The 20,901-nt window shown below is 43.2% G+C and overlaps 1 protein-coding gene across 1 annotated transcript in view; it reads left to right on the forward strand.

The window, feature by feature from the left end:
- LOC135553287 (uncharacterized) overlaps positions 1-20,901 on the forward strand; it is a 93,419-nt gene that overhangs the window by 29,387 nt on the left and 43,131 nt on the right. Inside the window, exon 31 of the mRNA XM_064985454.1 lies at positions 9,189-9,322. Within this exon, the coding sequence (XP_064841526.1) occupies positions 9,189-9,322 (134 nt within the window). The remainder of the gene's footprint in view (positions 1-9,188; positions 9,323-20,901) is intronic.

Here is a 20,901-nt window from a genome sequence, read left to right on the forward strand (position 1 = left end):
CACAGGATGTTTATGTGCTGGTCGAGGGCAGTCAGGTCTGGAGTGAACCAAGGGCTATATCAGTTCTTAGTTTGGCATTTTTTTGAACGGGGCATTCTTATCTAAGATGGTGAGGAAGTTACTTTTAAAGAATGACCAGGCATCCTCAACTGATGGGATGAGGTCAATATCCTTCCAGGATACCTGGGCCAGGTCAATTAGAAAGGCCTGCTCGCAGAAGTATTTTAGGGAGCGTTTGACAGTGATGAGGGATGGTCGTTCGACCACAGACCCGTAGCGGATACAGGCAATGAGGCAGTGATTGCTGAGATCCTGATTGAAGACAGAGGTGTATTTGGAGGGCAAGTTGGTCAGGAAAATATCTATGAGGGTGCCCATGTTTACGGATTTAGTGTTGTACCTGGTGGGTTCCTTGATGATTTGTGTGAGATTGAGGGCATCTAGCTTAGATTGTAGGACTGCCGGGGTGTTAATAAGCATATCCCAGTTTAGGTCACCTAACAGAACAAACTCTGAAGCTAGATGGCGATCAATTCACAAATGGTGTTCAGGGCACAGCTGGGAGCTGAGGGGGGTCGGTAGCATATGGCAACAGTGAGAGACTTATTTCTGGAGAGATTCATTTTTAAAATTAGAAGTTCGAACTGTTTGGGTATGGACCTGGAAAGTATGACATTACTTTGCAGGCTAACTCCTCCCCCTTTGGCAGTTCTATCTTTACGGAAAATGTTATAGTTGGGTATGGAAATCTCAGAATTTTTGGTGGCCTTCCTAAGCCAGGGGGAATAAGCTTTGTTGTGCCCTCTTCACGACTGTCTTGGTGTGTTTGGACCATTCTAGTTTGTTGTTGATGTGGACACCAAGGAACTTGAAGCTCTCAACCTGCTCCACTACAGCCCCGTCAATGAGATTGGGGGTGTACTCGGTCCTCCTTTTCCTGTAGTCCACAATCTTGGTTACGTTGAGGGATAGGCTGTTATTCTGGCACCACCCGGCCATGTCTCTGACCCCCTCCCTATAGGCTGTGTCATTGTTGTCAGTGATCAGGCCTACCACTGTTGTCGTCTGCAAACTTAATTAATGATGGTGTTGGAGTCGTGCATGCGTGTTTGTGTAAGCCTGTTTTGTGTAAGCCTGTGCAAAATATAACCACAGGTCAAAGGAAAGCCAAAATTCCCTCTTCAGTTCGGCTATCCTGACAGTTTTGATACATTATTCAACTATCTAATTGAACTTACCTTTGTTTTAGTCTTCCCTTTTCTTAATCTCAGCTGTGACCCTTCTCATGTTAATAGGCTGAACCCTTCACTAGTTTCCATCTAGACTTTAACAAATGCCACCTTGTAGACTATTTTCTCTGAGGCGTTACTTCCCCAGGCACTCAAAAACTGTTAGGAGCCTGGGTTTCCGAGGCTACAGCAGACTAGAGGAATATCTTGCTGAAATGGGTAGAAGAAGCAGTGATAATGTTGACGTTAGTGAAGGATCTACTCACATTAAGTCTTCTTCCAACCTGAGCAGATGAAGAGTCCTGACGAAAGAAGAGCGAAACATAAGAAAACAGAGATGAGAAGATGGGAAGGATGATGTCAACATGCAGAGTTACAGACCTTAACCAGGGATCACCTTAGTTTGACTCTGCCTGATGCAACCTGTGTGTTCTCTCTTTTAGATACTTTATTGGCATAGCGTTATTGGGATCATATCTGTGTATCATATCTGTAATCTAACAAGGCAATCAAATACAGAACGTTGTCAGGTCAAAAGCATTGTAGTGTGTGAATGTGATGTATGCAATTGATATTGTGTGGATGAATGTTTTTATATTAACCTGTATGAAAACTGCACAAATGTTCTGAGTGTATAGAGATACTCCTAGTCTAGGGCAGAGATAATCTTGACATGGCGTGGGGGTTTTGTGATCACTTTTTGGGGGGGATCTTGACAATATATATTGTGGTGGATTACAGGTACAATATAGAAAATCATATAATTTCAGATTTAGTTTATATTCACCTGTGGGCTGCCACTCAAAAGTAACAAACATAACAAACAGAAAAGGTACATGAATACAAAGTATTGATCATTGTGATCATATTACAGAGTTAAAAAATTATATAAAATGTAGTATGTAATGGAAAATAAATGAAAGTGAGTGAACCTCCACCCACAACCTCCCATCCCATTCCCCCAAACCCATCCAAAATGTCTCTGTCAAACCACCACCCATTTAGGCTTGGCTCGTGGTCATCCAAAATGTGTTCGATGGGGTTGTGGTCAGCACTCTGTGCAGGCCAGTCAAGTTCTTCCACACCGTTCTCAACAAACCATTTATGTATGAACCTCGACTTGTGCACGGGGGCATTGTCATGCTGAAACAGGAAAGGGCCTTCCTCAAACTGTTGCCACAAAGTTGGAAGCACAGAATCGTCTAGAATGTCATTGTATGCTGTAGTGTTTAGATTTCCCTTCACTGGCACTAAGGGGCCTACCCGACCCATTATTCCTCCTCCACCAAACTTTACAGTTGGCACTATGCTTTAGAGCAGGTAACATTCTCCTGGCATCCATTGGAAAACCTCCCTGGTCTTTGTAATTGTGTTCGAAATTCACTGCTCAACTGCGGGACCTTACAGATAGATAATTGTGTGGGGTACAGAGATCATGTTTGTGTACAAAATCATGTTAAACACTATTGCACACAGTGAGTCCATGTAACTTGATTAACAACTGTGACTTGTTTATTTAGGCTTAACAAAGAGGTTGAATAATTCTTGACTCAGTACATTTCAGCTTTTCAGTTTTTTATTAATTATAATTTTTTCCCAAAACATAATTCCACTTGGACATTATGGGGTATTATTGTGTGTAGGCCAGTGACAAAAACATCTCAATTTAACAGATTTTAATTTCAGGCTGTAACACTACAATGTGGACAATGTCAAGGCGTGTGAATACTTTCTGAAGGCACTGTATATTACATTACATTTAAGTCATTTAGCAGACGCTCTTATCCAGAGCGACTTACAAGTCATCCAGTGGAACAGCCACTTTACAATAGTGCATCTAAATCATTTAAGGGGGGGGGTGAGAAGGATTACTTATCCTATCCTAGGTATTCCTTGAAGAGGTGGGGTTTCAGGTGTCTCCGGAAGGTGGTGATTGACTCCGCTGTCCTGGCGTCGTGAGGGAGTTTGTTCCACCATTGGGGGGCCAGAGCAGCGAACAGTTTTGACTGGGCTGAGCGGGAACTGTACTTCCTCAGTGGTAGGGAGGCGAGCAGGCCAGAGGTGGATGAACGCAGTGCCCTTGTTTGGGTGTAGGGCCTGATCAGAGCCTGGAGGTACTGCGGTGCCGTTCCCCTCACAGCTCCGTAGGCAAGCACCATGGTCTTGTAGCGGATGCGAGCTTCAACTGGAAGCCAGTGGAGAGAGCGGAGGAGCGGGGTGACGTGAGAGAACTTGGGAAGGTTGAACACCAGACGGGCTGCGGCGTTCTGGATGAGTTGTAGGGGTTTAATGGCACAGGCAGGGAGCCCAGCCAACAGCGAGTTGCAGTAATCCAGACGGGAGATGACAAGTGCCTGGATTAGGACCTGCGCCGCTTCCTGTGTGAGGCAGGGTCGTACTCTGCGGATGTTGTAGAGCATGAACCTACAGGAACGGGCCACCGCCATGATGTTAGTTGAGAACGACAGGGTGTTGTCCAGGATCACACCAAGGTTCTTAGCGCTCTGGGAGGAAGACACAATGGAGTTGTCAACCGTGATGGCGAGATCATGGAACGGGCAGTCCTTCCCGGGGAGGAAGAGCAGCTCCGTCTTGCCGAGGTTCAGCTTGAGGTGGTGATCCGTCATCCACACTGATATGTCTGCCAGACATGCAGAGATGCGATTCGCCACCTGGTCATCAGAAGGGGGAAAGGAGAAGATTAATTGTGTGTCTTCTGCATAGCAATGATAGGAGAGACCATGTGAGGTTATGACAGAGCCAAGTGACTTGGTGTATAGCGAGAATAGGAGAGGGCCTAGAACAGAGCCCTGGGGGACACCAGTGGTGAGAGCGCGTGGCGAGGAGACAGATTCTCGCCACGCCACCTGGTAGGAGCGACCTGTCAGGTAGGACGCAATCCAAGCGTGGGCCGCGCCGGAGATGCCCAACTCGGAGAGGGTGGAGAGGAGGATCTGATGGTTCACAGTATCGAAGGCAGCCGATAGGTCTAGAAGGATGAGAGCAGAGGAGAGAGATTTAGCTTTAGCAGTGCGGAGCGCCTCCGTGATACAGAGAAGAGCAGTCTCAGTTGAATGACTAGTCTTGAAACCTGACTGATTTGGATCAAGAAGGTCATTCTGAGAGAGATAGCGGGAGAGCTGGCCAAGGACGGCACGTTCAAGAGTTTTGGAGAGAAAAGAAAGAAGGGATACTGGTCTGTAGTTGTTGACATCGGAGGGATCGAGTGTAGGTTTTTTCAGAAGGGGTGCAACTCTCGCTCTCTTGAAGACGGAAGGGACGTAGCCAGCGGTCAGGGATGAGTTGATGAGCGAGGTGAGGTAAGGGAGAAGGTCTCCGGAAATGGTCTGGAGAAGAGAGGAAGGGATAGGGTCAAGCGGGCAGGTTTTTGGGCGGCCGTCCGTCACAAGAAGCGAGATTTCATCTGGAGAGAGAGGGGAGAAAGAGGTCAGAGCACAGGGTAGGGCAGTGTGAGCAGAACCAGCGGTGTCGTTTGACTTAGCAAACGAGGATCGGATGTCGTCGACCTTCTTTTCAAAATGGTTGACGAAGTCATCTGCAGAGAGGGAGGAGGGGGGGGGGGGAGGATTCAGGAGGGAGGAGAAGGTGGCAAAGAGCAATATGATTTGTATGTATGTGTTGGGCTTTATAGGTTGTTTATTGGTATGAGTTGGGCTTTCGCTGAGATTATTTCTTTACAAAGTCAAGTGTATTTGTCCAGGCCTCAATTGCTCCTTCGCTAGTACCATTCATTATCGCTGTCGATTTAATTCTAACTTTATCACTTTGAATAGTAACTGTATCCGCATGTGAATTGGAAGAGAGTGAAGTAATTGCCATCTAAGAGCTAACAATTTTGGTAGTCTCTGATTAAATTAGATGTAATGGTCTCTAATTAATTGAGAGATTCAAGGCGCTATCATTGTTAACCTCTCTAGGGTACGTGGGATACTAACGTCCCACCTGACCTACATCCAGTGAAAGTGCAGGGTGCCAAATTCGAACAGAAATCTCATAATTAAAAATCCTCAAACATACATGTATTATACACCATTTTAAAGATAAACTTGTTGTTAATCCCACCCCAGTGTCCGATTTTCAAAAAGGCTTTACGACAAAAGCATACAATGCGATTATGTTAGGTCAGTACCTAGTCACAAAAAAACACAGCCATTTTTCCAGTCACAAAAAGCAGAAATAGAGAGAATTAATCACTAACCTTTGATCTTCATCAGATGGCACTCATAGGACTTCATGTTACACAATACATGTATGTTTTGTTTGATAAAGTTCTTATTTATATCCAAAAATCTCTGTTTACATTGGCGCGTTATGGTTTTCCTCCAAAACATCTGGTGAAAGTGCAGAGAGCTCCGTCAATTTACAGAAATACTCATCATAGATGTTGATGAAAATACAACTGTTATGCATGGAATTAAAGATATACATCTCCTTAATGCAACCGCTGTGTCAGATTACAAAAAGGCTTTACGGAAAAAGCACACCATGGAATAATCTGAGTACAGCGCTCTGACACGAAAACAAGCAATACAGATACACTCCATGTTACGGAGTCAATAAAAGTTAGAAATAGCATTATAAATAGTCACTTGCCTTTGATCTTCGTCAGAATACACTCCCAGGAAACCCATTTCCACAATAAATGTTAGTTTTTTGTTCGATAAAGTCCATTTATGTCCAAATACCTCCTTTTTGGTCGCGCATTTAGTACAGTAATCCAAATGCGCAGGCACTAGGTCCAGACAAAGTCAAAGTTATATTACAGTTTGTAGAAACATGTCAAACAATGTATATAATCAATCTTTATTGAAGAATTATGATAAAAACATCCTAATGTTTCAACTGGAGAATTCCTTTGTCTTTAGAAATGAAAGGGAACACTGCTAACTCCCACTAGCGCGCGCTGGACTGAGCACATGATGTTTTGGCAGACCCATGACTCAATCAGCTCTCATTCTCTCCCACTTCACAGTAGAATCCTGAAACAAGGTTCTAAAGACTGTTGACATCTAGTGGAAGCCTTGGGAAGTGCAATATGACCCCACAGACACTTGATATATACACTGCTCCAAAAAATTAAGGAAACACTTAAACAACACAATGTAACTCTAAGTCAATCACACTTCTGTGAAATCAAACTGTCCACTTAGGAAGCAACGCTGATTGACAATAAATTTCACATGCTGTTGTGCAAATGGAATAGACAACAGGTGGAAATTGTAGGCAATTAGCAAGACACCCCCAATAAAGGAGTGGTTGAGTGTTTGAATGAAGAGATTAGGATAAAACTGTCCAGTTTGAGTGTTTGTTGCAACTCGTTCCAGTCACTAGCTGCAGAGAACTGAGAAGAGGAGTGACCCAGGAATGTGTGTGCTAATAGCTACCTGGTATGAAAAAAGTGTTTGTTGAGAATGCTCTAACGTAGTTAATGTTATAATTAACTGAATTCCATCTGGATATTGGGACAGACATGAATGCCATTTTGAACATGCGGGACAAAACTGATAAAACCAATTACAATCCAGGCTCTCCAACATATACCCTCTGATTACAACCTCATTGATGCCTGGTGAGCACATAATCCAAAAGCAAACGAGTATACTTTCTACGCAAATAGGCTTAAAACATTCTCCTGAATATATTTTATATTATCTCAAGTTAAAAAAATAGAAATTCGACATATAAACTTTTCCGATCACCACGCCTACTACTACCAATTACAAAATGTCAGAATCTCCTAAAAGAGCCACAGGATTGCGTTTCAACGTTTAAATTTCTACAAAATCCTACATTCTGTGATCAATTTGAAATTGAACTAAATACATTTATACTGATCAATACAAATTCAGTCGATGACCCCCAGATTCATATGGGATGCCACCAAAGGTTTTATAAAAAATAATGCAACTGCATTTGCATCTTGGTTGAATAAATCACGAATAAAAAGAAAATAATCAGAATTGGAATTCTTAATTACCCACCCTAACTCATCAAGTTTGCTAACTAAACATTAAAAGGTCTGAAAATTGTTACTTATCTTGTGCTTTACTGTAAATTGGTAATACCTTAAGACCTAAAAAAAGATGCTGCTTAAGAGACTCCATGTGTTAGGCTGGCACATGCAGTAACTGTGTAATGATAGGGCATGGAGAACTGGGGAGTTTAGGGAGGGGGTTTACAGGGAGGGTTTTCTGGGTGGGAACGACCAATGGGTGAGTTTCCCTGTGGGTCCTGCTTTTTGTTACACATCCATGGGCTTATCAACACTAAAGATAACAATTATATCATTAATATAACATTTCTTTCTGAAAAACAATGGCAACACTAGCTGTTCATGTCCAGCTGTCGTGACATCCGAGCAAGAAACCATATTGATATAGCAATGCTCCAAAAACACACCTGCTCCATTAGGACGCACATAGAAAGCAGAACCATTTGTACAAAATTACTGCTTTTTCATCAGCCCCAAACAAAACTGATTGTGTAATCATAATGACTAATAAGCTCAAAATCACCATATTGGGTTAAGGCGAAGACCAAGAAAGCAGAAACTGACTTTATTACTGTACTGCGTATGCTCCAAATTCATATAATCCTATGTATTTTCATTCTCTGAACAGCATAAGACAAAGGGAAATATAAAAACAAATGGGATGCTGTAGGAGCAATATCTGAATCCATTGTCATGTATAATTAGCAATATTGTTTATATGACCTTAATTTGTTATAAGCAACAAATGTCAACATACTAGGCTTATCCATACTGAGAATGCATCATATAATTCGCAATTGTGTTGTTTCTCACTAGTTCATTTTGGTACAGCCTGTCCTTTTATCTAATATCAGCTGTTGTCAATCACCTGTGGGTCTGAAAAGATGCTTCTCTTCTTCAAAAGTGTGCTGCAAATTCTACTACATTGAAAGCCAAAAGGAGTTTAACATACTGTCATTTTTAAGCATATCCAATCATTTTTTTCCCCGATCCCAGGCTGTGTCATTACCGGCCGTGACCGGGAGTCCCATAGGGGGGTGCACAATTGGCCCAGTGTCGTCCGGGTTAGGGGATGGTTTGGCCGTGGGGGTTTACTTAGCTCATTGCACTATAGCGACTCCTTGTTGGGGGCCGGGCGCCTGCAGGCTGACTTCGGTCGTCAGTTGAACGGTGTTTCCACAAACACATTGGTGCAGCTGGCTTACAGGTTAAGCAAGCAGGTGTTAAGAACAACAGTTTGGCAGGTCATGTTTCGGAGGACGCCTGACTCGACCTTTGCCTGTGCCTATCCTGCTTGGGAGTTGCAGCAATAAGCCGATCGTAGTCACAAAATTGAGGAGAAAAAGGGGCTAAACAAATTACACAAAAATAAATAATAATAATAACTCTAATAATAATAACATACTTGCTTAGAACAGATACTATAACGATTTTCTTTGCAAGTTACGGGCAAGTCTATTGGCCAAATGTCCCCTCACCTTCTGAAATTCTAAAGATCGGTCACCTATGAAATTGTGATTTATCCACCCGAAGTTGACGAAAGTTGTGACAAAATCTGCAGACCGGAACAATGTTCCTCGTTAGTGGTTGCATCCCACAGTCTGTTGAAAGATGCTACGATGCCAGTTATGTTACGTGCATACATCCATATAGGCTAGTCAGCCTGATTACCAAATAAAAACATCTGTACGATGGTACATTTTGAACTCTCCAACTTGATGTCCTACTAAATATTTTTGTAAAGTTGTGGTTTTTGTCTTGCCTTGTCTCATTAGCTGATACTGTTTGGTCTGGACTGTCCTTTGAGTTTGAGTTGACTATAAAGGTGTTGTCCGACAGATTGTCCTGTACCTTCTTCCCAGAGCTAGACGTTATGGTTAAAGCCTTGATAAATATGAAATCTATAAGCCTTGTGGTGACACTGTTAGTTCTCCCTCCACCCCCAGGTCTGAGTGCACTCATCGAGTGCCACAGTCACGGCCAGCCCCCCCTCTACCTCTGCCAGGTGTGTGGGTGTAAAGTCTTCCAGAACGCCATCATCGTCCATGTAACCACAGACTGCCACCGACTTTCCTACCTGGTAAGTAACAAGGAATTTTCCAGTACATGTGTGCACATTATACATCTTAGAGTAGTAAGCAGAATAAGTAGTAAGCAGAATAAGTGTGCTCTATATGTGTGTCTAGTCATTAGGCTAAGGGAAGCCATTACCTAGTCCAATGAGGTTCATTAGACATATATTAGGAGCATAGGTTTGTATTATTTAAGCACCATTAGACATGCACCTGCCTTGGGAGTGTGCATGTCTATTTTATTTTGGTACCATTGCTATGGCCTAATTTTTACCCTTGTATCATTTGCTATGGTTACTCCACCAATGGAATGTGAAACCAAGCTAAAATTATTGCCATACAAAAAGATAATGGTGGCTAAATGCCAGAGGGAATGAATCATTAACATAAAGAGGAGTTACTATGTGTGTGACGTAAGGTTGAAAACTGGATTAAAAGTGTGTGCCGAGGCTGGAAAATCAGTTGATCTTTGGACCAGCTGGCTTGTTACTTTGTAATAGTCTATTTGAACTCACAGGCTCTGGTATTTGAGAAATATTATTGACTGAATATTTCCATGACACTGTCACTCCGAGTATAAGTTGGTTAGACACTAACGTATAAACAGTGCATTCGGCAAGTATTTAGACCCCTCAACTTTTTCCACATTTAGTTACGTTGCAGCCTTATTCGAAAAGTGATTACATTGTTTTTTTCCTTCATCAATCTACACACTACCCCATAATGTCAAAGCAAAAACTTAAAAAAAAATGTTTTTTTAAAACATTTTTGCAAATGTATTACAAATAAAAAACGGAAATATTACATTTACATGCAGTGCCTTGCAAAATTATTCATCCCTAGGTTGCATTACAATCTGTATCATACATTTATTTTTATTGGGATTTCATGTAATGGACAAACACAAAATAGTCCAACTTGGTGACGTGAAATGAAAACTATAACTTGTTTCAAAAACGTCTAAAAAATAAAATACGGAAAAGTGGTGCATGCATATGTTTTCACCTCCTTTGCTATGAAGCCCCTAAATAAGATCTGGTGCAACCAACTACCTTCAGAAGTCCCATAATTAGTTAGGTTGCACACAGGTGGACTTTATTTAAGTGTCACATGATCTTCACATGATCTCAGTATATATACACCTGTTCTGAAAGGCCCCAGAGTCTGCAACACCACTAAGCAAGGGGCACCACCAAGCAAGCGGCACCATGAAGACCAAGGAGTTCTCCAAACAGATCAGGGACAAAGTTGTGGAGAAGTACAGATCAGTGTTGGGTTATAAAAAAATATCCAAAACTTTGAACATCCCAAGGAGCACCATTAAATCCATTATTAAAAATGGAAAGAATATGGCACCACAACAAAATGTCGAGAGGGCCACCCATCAAAACTCACGGACCAGGCAAGGAGGGCATTAATCAGAGAGGCAACAAAGAGACCAAAGATAACCCTGAAGGAGCTGCAAAGCTCCACAGTGGATATTGGAGTATCTCTCCATAGGACCACTTTAAGCTGTACACTCCAGAGCTGGGCTTTATGGAAGAGTGGCCAGAAAAAAGCCATTGCTTAAAGAAACAAATAAGCAAAACCATTTGGTGTTCACCAAAAGGCATGTGGGAGACTCCCCAAACATATGGAAGAAGGTACTCTGGTCAGATGAGACTAAAATGTTGCTTTTTGGCCATCAAGGAAAAGTGTTCATAAACCACTTCAATTGAACTACTCAGTCTGCAACTGTTTGTAAGATTCTGGTTGAATGAAACAGACGGAGGCCCAGCTACGATAGTCAAAATGTTTATCCATGAGAGCGCTCTCCCCCGTTGTACAAAACCATCCATTTTATGCTGGCTCCTTACGCACATACCTTCACACACAAACAGTAGGTATCCTATGGACATACTGTATCACTACCCAGCCGACAGTTCCATTCCCCCGAGATTAGGGAGACCATGAGAAGTACTCCCTGTCCTCTCCCAAGTCTCTCAGAAGCCTAGCCTGGTCGGCACCAAATTTTGCTCAGACAGTGTGTTTTTCTACTATACAGACATATTGTTTTACCCTAATTCTGACTACAACTACACACATCAGATTAATAATTTTATGATTCGAATCAATTTCATACAATTATAAGGTTTCAGAGTGGAATTATTTCATCATTATCTTTCAACATTTTAATTATTTTATCAGGCGCAAACCCAACACCTAATCACCCCGAGAACATCATCCATTTGTGTCATCGGCAGGGACTGGGAAACTGGTCAGAATTGAAGGAATGATGGTGCTAAATACAGGGACATTTTTGAGGAAAACCTGTTTCAGTGATTTGAGACTGGGACGGAGGCTCACCTTCCAGCAGGACAATGACCCTAAGCATACTGGTACAGCAACACTTGAGTGGTTTAAGGAGGAACTTGTAAATGTCTTGGAATGGCCTAGTCAAAGCCCAGACCTCAATCCAATTGAGAATCTGTGGTATGACTTACCAAAGATTGCTGTACAACAGCTGGAGCAGTGGCTAAATGTGCCAAGCTTATAGAAACATACCCCAAGAGACTTGCAGCTGTAATTCTACAAAGTATTGACTTTGGGGGTGTGAATAGTTATGCAAGCTCTAGTTTGTAGTTTGTCTTATTTCTTGTTTGTTTCACAATAAAATATATTTTGCATCGTCAAAGTGGTAGGCTTGTTGTGTAAATCAAATGATACAAACCCCCCAAAAAATCTATTTATTTCCAGGTTGTAAGGCAACAAAATAGGAAAAATGCCAAAGGGGGGTGAATACTTACACAAGCCACTATAAGTATTGAGACTCATTACTCAGTACTTTTGTTGATGCATTTTTGGCAGTGGTTACAGCCTCAAGTATTCTTGGGTAGGACACTACAAGCTTGGCACACCTGTATTTGGGGAGCTGCTCACATTCTTCTCTGCAGATCCTCTCAAGCTCTATCTGGTTGAATGGGGAGTGTCGCTGCACAGCTATTATTTTCAGGTCTCTCCAGAGATGTTCGATCGGGTCAAGTCCGGGCTCTGGCTGGGCCATTCAAAGACATTGAGTCTTGTCCCGAAGCCACTCCTACGTTGTCTTGGCTGTGTGCTTAGGGTTGTCGTCCTGTTGGAAGGTGAACCTTTCACCCCAGTCTGAGAACCTGCTCCAGAGTGCTCAGGACTTCATCAACGATCTCTCTGTACTTGGCTCTATTCATCTGTCCCTCTCCTGACTAGTCTCCCAGTACCTGCCGCTGAAAAACATCCCCACAGCATGATGCTGCCGCCACTGTGCTTCACCGTAGGGATGGTGATTGGATTCTTCCAGACGTGATGCTTGGCATTCAAGCCAAAGAGTTCAGATTTGGTTTCATCAGAACAGAGAATCTCGTTTCTCATGGTCAGAGTACTTTAGGTGCATTTTGGCAAACTCCAAGCGGGCTGTCATGTGACTTTTACTGAGGAGTGGCTTCCATCTGGCCACTACCATGAATGCCTGATTGGTGGAGTGATGTAGAGATAGTTGTCCTTCTAGAAGGTCCTCCTATTGCCACAGAGGAACTCTGGAACTCTGTCACAGTGACCACCGGGTTCTTAGTCACCTCCCTGACCAAGGTCCTTCTCCCCCGATTGTGCCGTTTGGCCAGGTGACCAGCTCTAGGAAGAGTCTTGATTGTTCCAAACTTCTTCCATTTAAGAATGATGGAGGCCACTGTGTTCTTGGGGACATTCAATGTTGCAGACATTTTTTGGTACCCTTCCTCAGATCTGTGCCTCGCCACAATCCTGTATCGGAGCTCTACGAACAATTCCTTCGACCTCATAGCTTGGTTTTTGGTCTGTCATGCACTGTCAACTATGGGACCTTAGGTAGACAGGTGTGTGCCTTTCCAAATCTTGTCCAATCAATTGAATTTACCACAGGTGGACTCCAATCAAGATGTAGAAACATCTCAAGGATGATCAATGGAAATAGGATGCACCGGAGGTCAATTTCAAGTGTCATAGCAAAGGGTCGGAAAACTTATGTAAATAAGGTATTTGTTTGTTTTTAACACATTTGCATAAATGTCTAAACCTGTTATCGCTTTGTCATTATGGGGTATTGTGTGTAGATTGACGAGTAAAAAAAAATAGACATTTTAGAATTAGGCTGTAACTTAACAAAATTTGGAGAAAGGGATGTGGTCTGAATACTTTATTAATGCACTGTAAGTACCAGGTGACTAGTCCATCCAAGTATATAGAGTAGTAGGCAGCGTTGTAGTACTCGAGTCCGGTCTTGAGACCACATATTGAGTGTCTCGTCGGAAACATTTGTACTCTGTCTCGGACAGTGAAGACTCGTAGTTTTTCACTTCACTGGTCTCAGGAAGAAATTATAAGCTTCCATTCAGTCAGGGCATAAACCACTTCTCCAGGCCAAATATATACACTCCTTTCTTGAACCATTCATATCGTAAGTCTTTATCTATCTAGACATGTTTGCGCAGTGGCGAACCTATTGGACCTTTAGTGTGTGACATGTTGCGCAGTGGTGAACCTGTAGGCCTTCAGTGTGTGACAGGTTAGTACAGTGGTGAACCTATAGGCCTTCAGTATGTGACAGGTTAGTACAGTGGTGAACCTATAGGTCTTCAGTATGTGACAGGTTAGTACAGTGGGAACCTATAGGTCTTCAGTATGTGACAGGTTCGTGATTCTGAAAGGACCGTAATACCAGAGCACTTATGTAGGAGAGTACACTTTTTGTAAAACACAAAGGGCCAGTGGTCTAGTTGAGGGTATATGCAGGTATAAGCCATATACCCACTTTTTTTTGTTCAGTGGGCATTGCGTATACTCACTTTTTAATCCCCACTGATGCGTGTCAAAGTAGTGTAGTGGAGGTGTACGACTTATCAATTATGTAGTATAATAGAGAAATCATCCATAATGTAGTCTACACAATTGCAAAGCACATGAAATTTATTGACATGGGTGCTGCACACTGCCAAGTTTCAGCGGAATATAATTTGCAGACAGCAAGAGCACTCAGCTCAACTGGTTTTAACATGGAGCAGCTCACAGAATAATGACTTCGGTAGCCGGTAGGGTAGGAAATACTTTTCAGCTTACGCTGTCTACCAGTAAATGCTAATTAAGGTAACAATGGGTATGCAAACCAGCTATTGAAAAAGTTGGGTCCAAAGTGTTTGTTTGTAAGCTATTTGAGATAGCCAATTCGGTCATCATGAGCTGTTTGCATCAGAGGTGTAGGCATGGGTGGGCCTGGGTGGACACAGGTGTGATTTTGAGAGTGAAAAAAACCTAGGTTTTTCACACAGGGTGCCTTTTCGGGGTATTTTTGGCAAAATTCGAGTTTACTCAATTCCCCAGACACCACTGCATAGGGCTGATGGAAAGACCACAGTCACACACTGCATGATGCTAAAGGATAAGCAGTCCATTCACATTAACATAATAAGCCAGTAGGTCCCAATCATAAGAATGCAAAAACACAGCCAATAGGCTAAGCAAAAAAAACACATTTAACACACAAGTAACCGGTGACCTAAAGTTTAAATGCAACAATGTTTCACACACACAAGTTATTTTCAAAGAGATGGCTAACAGCAGGCGATCTGCAATAAAAAAATTCTCAGTTACACTCACCATTTGATCATTTGAAATGTAACCTTTGCCTTCTATCTAGCATCTGATGGCCTAGCTCATGGCTGACTTAGAAAGCTAGATTTTATCTCCCCAGAGACCAGCAAAGATAATTTATTTTTTATTCTTTCCTTTCCAACAAAAACTGAAGAGATTAAATCAGCACATAATATGAAATAATTTTTATAATTATTTTATAAATCCTGAGCCTTTCTCTGAAGGTGTAAAGGCCCATTCCTCCTACGGTGTTTGGATTGGTAATCATTTGTACAGTGGCTATATTTTCCCTCAGAATGTTTTCACTATTCTGAATGTCTAAAGAATCCATATGTTCTGTTGAAATATGAACACAAAAATACTGGACATTTTGAGCTTTTATCATGGTCTTGAATTGGATTTGCATTTTTCTGGTCTCGGTCTTGACTGTGTCTCAGTCCCCTTGTCCCCCTCCTTGGTCTTGACTTGACTCAATTTGCTCTGGTCTTGGTCTTGAATCGGTCTCGCTTTAGCTGGTCTCGAACACAACACGGGTAGTAGGTGAATAGTCACTCAGATTGTATAAATACCAGAGCCCGGTTGCATAAAACATCTTAAAAGTTAAGGAATAATATTCCCTTACCTAAGGGAATTGTTCAAAGGCGTAGCCTAGAGACCCTCAAATATTTCCTTAAGTAAGGGCATAGTTAAGGGGCTTTACGGTAGTTTGAAGGCATGTATAACAGAAAGTGTATCTAGTTACCACGGAGACGGCCTGATTCACTTACTAAACGTCTCATCAAAGAGATCCCTTTAATTTTGTGAGATAGCAAAATAAAACTTTTACAATCAAGACAGGGTAACCAAATTGCTTCAGAAGATAAAAACCATGTTTCTTGCAGAGGATTGTGCCATGGATTGTGCACCTTCCATCGTTTAGCAAATTTTTTATTTTACCTTTATTTAACTAGGCAAGTCAGTTAAGAACAAATTCTTATTTTCAATGATGGCCTAGGAACAGTGGGTTAACTGCCTGTTCAGGGGCAGAACGACAGATTTGTACCGTGTCAGCTCGGGGATATGACCTTGCAACCTTTCGGTTACTAGTCCAACGCTCTAACCACTAGGCTACCCTGCCGCCCCTAAATAGCTAGCTGGTTGATGTTTTCCTTTTGTAACCCGAGCAGATGAATCAATGTATTTATAAAGCCCTTCTTACATCAGCCTAAAACCCCAAACAGCAAGCAATGCCGGTGTAGAAGCACGGTTGCTCGGAAAAACTCCCTAGGAAGAAACCTTGAGAGGAACCAGGCTATGAGGGGTGGCCAGTCCTCTTCTGGCTGGGCTGGGTGGAGATTATAACAGAACATGGCCAAGATGTTCAAATGTTCATGTAATTACAGTGGTTGTAGAGGGTGCAACAGGTCAGCATCTCAGGAGTAAATGTCACTTGGCTTTTCATAGCCAATCATTCAGAGTATCTCTACCACACCTGCTGTCTTGAGAGAGAGAACTTAAATTCACACAGGACACTGGATAAGACAGGAGAAATACTGCAGATATAATAGACTGACCCTAGCCCCCTGACACAAACTATTGCAGCATAAATACTGGAGGCTGAGACAGGAAGGGTCGAGACAGTGGCCCCGTCCGACGATACCCCCAGGCAGGGCCATACAGGCAGGATATAACCCTACCCCACTTTGCCAAAGCTCAGCCCCCACACCACTAGAGGGATATTAACAGACCACCAACTTACTACCCTGAGACAAGGCTGAGTATAGTCCATGAAGATCTCCTCCACCGCACGAGCCTGAGGGGGCGCAAAACCAGACAGGAACACCACGTCAGTGACTCAACCCACTCAAGTGACGCACCCCTCCTAGGGACGGCATGGAAGAGCACTAGTAAGCCAGTGACTCAGCCCCCGTAATAGGGTTTGAGGCAGAGAATCCCAGTGGAGAGAGGGCAACCGGCCAGTCAGAGACAGCAAGGGCGGTTTGTTGCTCCAGTGCCTTTCCGTTCACCTTCACACTCCTGGACCAGACTACACTCAATAATAGGACCTACTGAAGAGATGAGTCTTCAATAAAGACTTAAATGTCGAGAACGAGTCTGCTTCTCTCACATGGATAGGCAGACCATTCCATAAAAATGGAGCTCTATAGGAGAAAGCCCTGCCTCCAGCTGTTTGCTTAGAAATTCTATGGACAGTAAGGAGGCCTGCGTCTTGTGACCGTAGAGTACGTGTAGGTATGTACGGCAGGACCAAATCGGAAAGATAGGTAAGCACAAGCCCATGTAATGCTTCGTAGGTTAGCAGTAAAACATTGAAATCAGCCCTTGCCTTAACAGGAAACCAGTGTAGAGAGGCTAGCACTGGAGTAATATGATCAAACTTTAGGGTTCTTGTCAAGATTCTAGCAGCCGTGTTTATCACTAACTGAAGTTTATTTCGTGCTTTATCTGGGTAGCCGGAAAGTAGAGCACTTAGGTAGTCTAATGTAGAAGTGACAAAAGCATGTATTATTTTTTTATCAATTTTTGGAGAGAAAGTTTCAAATTTTTGCAATGTTACGTAGATGGAAAAAAGCTGTCCTCGAAACAGTCTTGATATGTTCGTCAAAAGAGAGATCAGGGTCCAGAGTAACGCCGAGGTCCTTCAGTTTTTTTGAGATGACTGTACAACCATCAAGATTCAACAGAATATTTCTTTGTTTCTTGGGAACTATAGAACAAGCATCTCTGTTTTGTCTGTTTAAAGTTAGAACATTTGTCGCCATCCACTTCCTTATGTTTGAAACACAGGTTTCCAGGAAGGGCAATTTTGGGGCTTCACCATGTTTCATCGAAATGTACAGCTGTGTCGTCCGCAGTGAAAGTTAACGTTCTGTTTCTGAAGGACATCACCAAGAGGTAAAATAAAAAGCGAAACAAATAGTGATCCTAAAATGGAGCCTTGAGGATCACCGAAATTTACAGTTGATTTGTCGGAGGACAAACCATCTACTTAAACAAACTGATATCTTTCCGACAGATAAGATCTAAACCAGACCAGAACTTGTCCGTGGAGACCAATTTGGGTTTCCAATCTCCAAAAGAATGTGATGATCGATGATATCAAAAGCAGCACTAAGGTCTAGGAGCATGACGACAGATAAAGAGCCTCGGTCTGACACCATTAAAAAGTTATTTACCACCTTCACAAGTGCAGTCTCAGTGCTGTGATGGGGTCTCAAACGAGCCTGAAGCGTTTCGTATATATTGTTTGTCTTCAGGAAGGCAGTGAGTTGCTGCGCAACAGCTTTTCTAAGAGTTTGGAGAGAAATGGGAGATTCAAAATAGGCCGATTTTAGTTTCTTATATTTTCGTGTTCAAGGTTTGGCTTTTTCAAGAGAGGCTTTATTTCTGCCACTTTTAGTGAGTTTGGTACACATCTGGTGGATAGGGAGCCATTTATTATGTTCAACATAGGAGGGCCAAGCACAGGAAGTATCTCTTTCAGTAGTTTTGTTGGAATAGGGTGAATGACACATTCACCTTCACAAATGCTGTTTACATTGATATCCATACTAAATGAAGCAGTTAAGGGATGTTATGCCCCCCTTAACCTTTCACTTAATTTAAGGGGGAAATTCAACATCAAACGATTTGTGCAACTGACTTAACTTTAAGGAAACTTTAAGGGAAATTATGAGGGGAAAACCAGGCCCAGGTGACTAGTCGCGCTGACAGAAAAGGCCGCCTCGCTTCGCGTTCCTAGGAAACTATGCAGTTTTTTGTTTTTTTTACGTGTTATTTCTTACATTAGTACCCCAGGTCATCTTAGGTTTCATTACATACAGTCGAGAAGAACTACTGAATATAAGAGCAGAGTAAACTCACCATCAGTACGACCAAGAATATGACTTTCGCGAAGCGGATCCTGTGTTCTGCCTTACACCCAGGACAACGGAATGGATCCCAGCCGGCGACCCAAAAAAACGACTTCGTAAAAGAGGGAAACGAAGCGGTCTTCTGGTCAGACTCCGGAGACGGGCACATCGTGCACCACTCCCTGGTATACTTCTCGCCAATGTCCCGTCTCTTGACAACAAGGTTGATGAAATCCGAGCAAGGGTAGCATTCCAGAGGGACATCAGGGACTGTAACGTTCTTTGCTTCATGGAAACATGGCTCACTGGAGAGACGCTATCAGAGTCGGTGCAGCCAGCTGGTTTCTCCACGCATCGCGCCGACGGAAACAAACATCTTTCTGGTAAGAAGAGGGGCGGGGGCATATGCCTTATGGCTAACGAGACGTGGTGTGGTCACAAAAACATACAGGAACTCAAGTCCTTCTGTTCACCTGATTTAGAATTCCTCACAATCAAATGTCGACCGCATTATCTACTAAGGGAATTCTCTTCGATTATAATCACAGCCGTATATATTCCCCCCCAAGCAGACACATCGATGGCTCTGAACAAACTTTATTTGACTCGTTGCAAACTGGAATCCATACATCCTGAGGCTGCATTCATTGTAGCTGGAGATTTTATTAAGGCTAATCTGAAAACAAGACTCCCTAAATTGTATCAGCATATCGATTGCGCAACCAGGGCTGGCAAAACCTTGGATCATTGCTATTCTAACTTCCGCGACGCATATAAGGCCCTGCCCCGCCCTCCTTTCGGAAAAGCTGACCACGACTCCATTTTGTTGATCCCTGCCTACAGACAGAAACTAAAACAAGAAGCTCCCACGCTGAGGTCTGTTCAACGCTGGTCCGACCAATCTGATTCCACACTCCAAGACTGCTTCCATCACGTGGACTGGGATATGTTTTGTATTGCGTCAGACAACAGCATTGATGAATACGCTGATTCGGTGTGCGAGTTCATTAGAACGTGCGTTGAAGATGTCGTTCCCATAGCAACGATTAAAACATTCCCAAACCAGAAACCGTGGATTGATAGCAGCATTCGCGTGAAACTGAAAGCGCGAACCACTGCTTTTAATCAGGGCAAGGTGACCGGAAACATGACCGAATACAAACAGTGTAGCTACTCCCTCTGCAAGGCAATCAAACAAGCTAAGCGTCAGTATAGAGACAAAGTAGAATCTCAATTCAACGGCTCAGACACAAGAGGTATGTGGCAGGGTCTACAGTCAATCACAGATTACAAAAAGAAAACCAGCACTGTCACGGACCAGGATGTCTTGCTCCCAGGCAGACTAAATAACTTTTTTGCCCGCTTTGAGGACAATACAGTGCCACTGACACGGCCTGCAACCAAAACATGCAGTCTCTCATTCACTGCGGCCAAGGTGAGTAAAACATTTAAACATGTTAACCCTCGCAAGGCTGCAGGCCCAGACGGCATCCCCAGCCGCGCCCTCAGAGCATGCGCAGACTGCCTGGTGTGTTTACGGACATATTCAATCAATCCCTATCCCAGTCTGCTGTTCCCACATGCTTCAAGAGGGCCACCATTGTTCCTGTTCCCCAGAAAGCTAAGGTAACTGAGCTAAACGACTACCGCCCCGTAGCACTCACTTCTGTCATCATGGAGTGCTTTGAGAGACTAGTCAAGGACCATATCACCTCCACCCTACCTGACACCCTAGACCCACTCCAATCTGTTTACCGCTCAAATAGGTCCACAGACGATGCAATCTCAACCTCACTGCACATTGCCCTAACCCATCTGGACAAGAGGAATACCTATGCGAGAATGCTGTTCATCGACTACAGCTCGGCATTTAACACCATAGTACCCTCCAAGCTCGTCATCAAGCTCGAGACCCTGGGTCTTGACCCCGCCCTGTGCAACTGGGTACTGGACTTCCTGACGGGCCGCCCCCAGGTGGTGAGGGTAGGCAACAACATCTCCACCCCGCTGATCCTCAACACTGGGGCCCAACAAGGGTGCGTTCTGAGCCCTCTCCTGTACTCCCTGTTCACCCACGACTGCGTGGCCACGCACGC

The sequence above is a fragment of the Oncorhynchus masou genome, chromosome 13, assembly GCF_036934945.1.
Source record: "Oncorhynchus masou masou isolate Uvic2021 chromosome 13, UVic_Omas_1.1, whole genome shotgun sequence".
Taxonomy (NCBI): domain Eukaryota; kingdom Metazoa; phylum Chordata; class Actinopteri; order Salmoniformes; family Salmonidae; genus Oncorhynchus; species Oncorhynchus masou.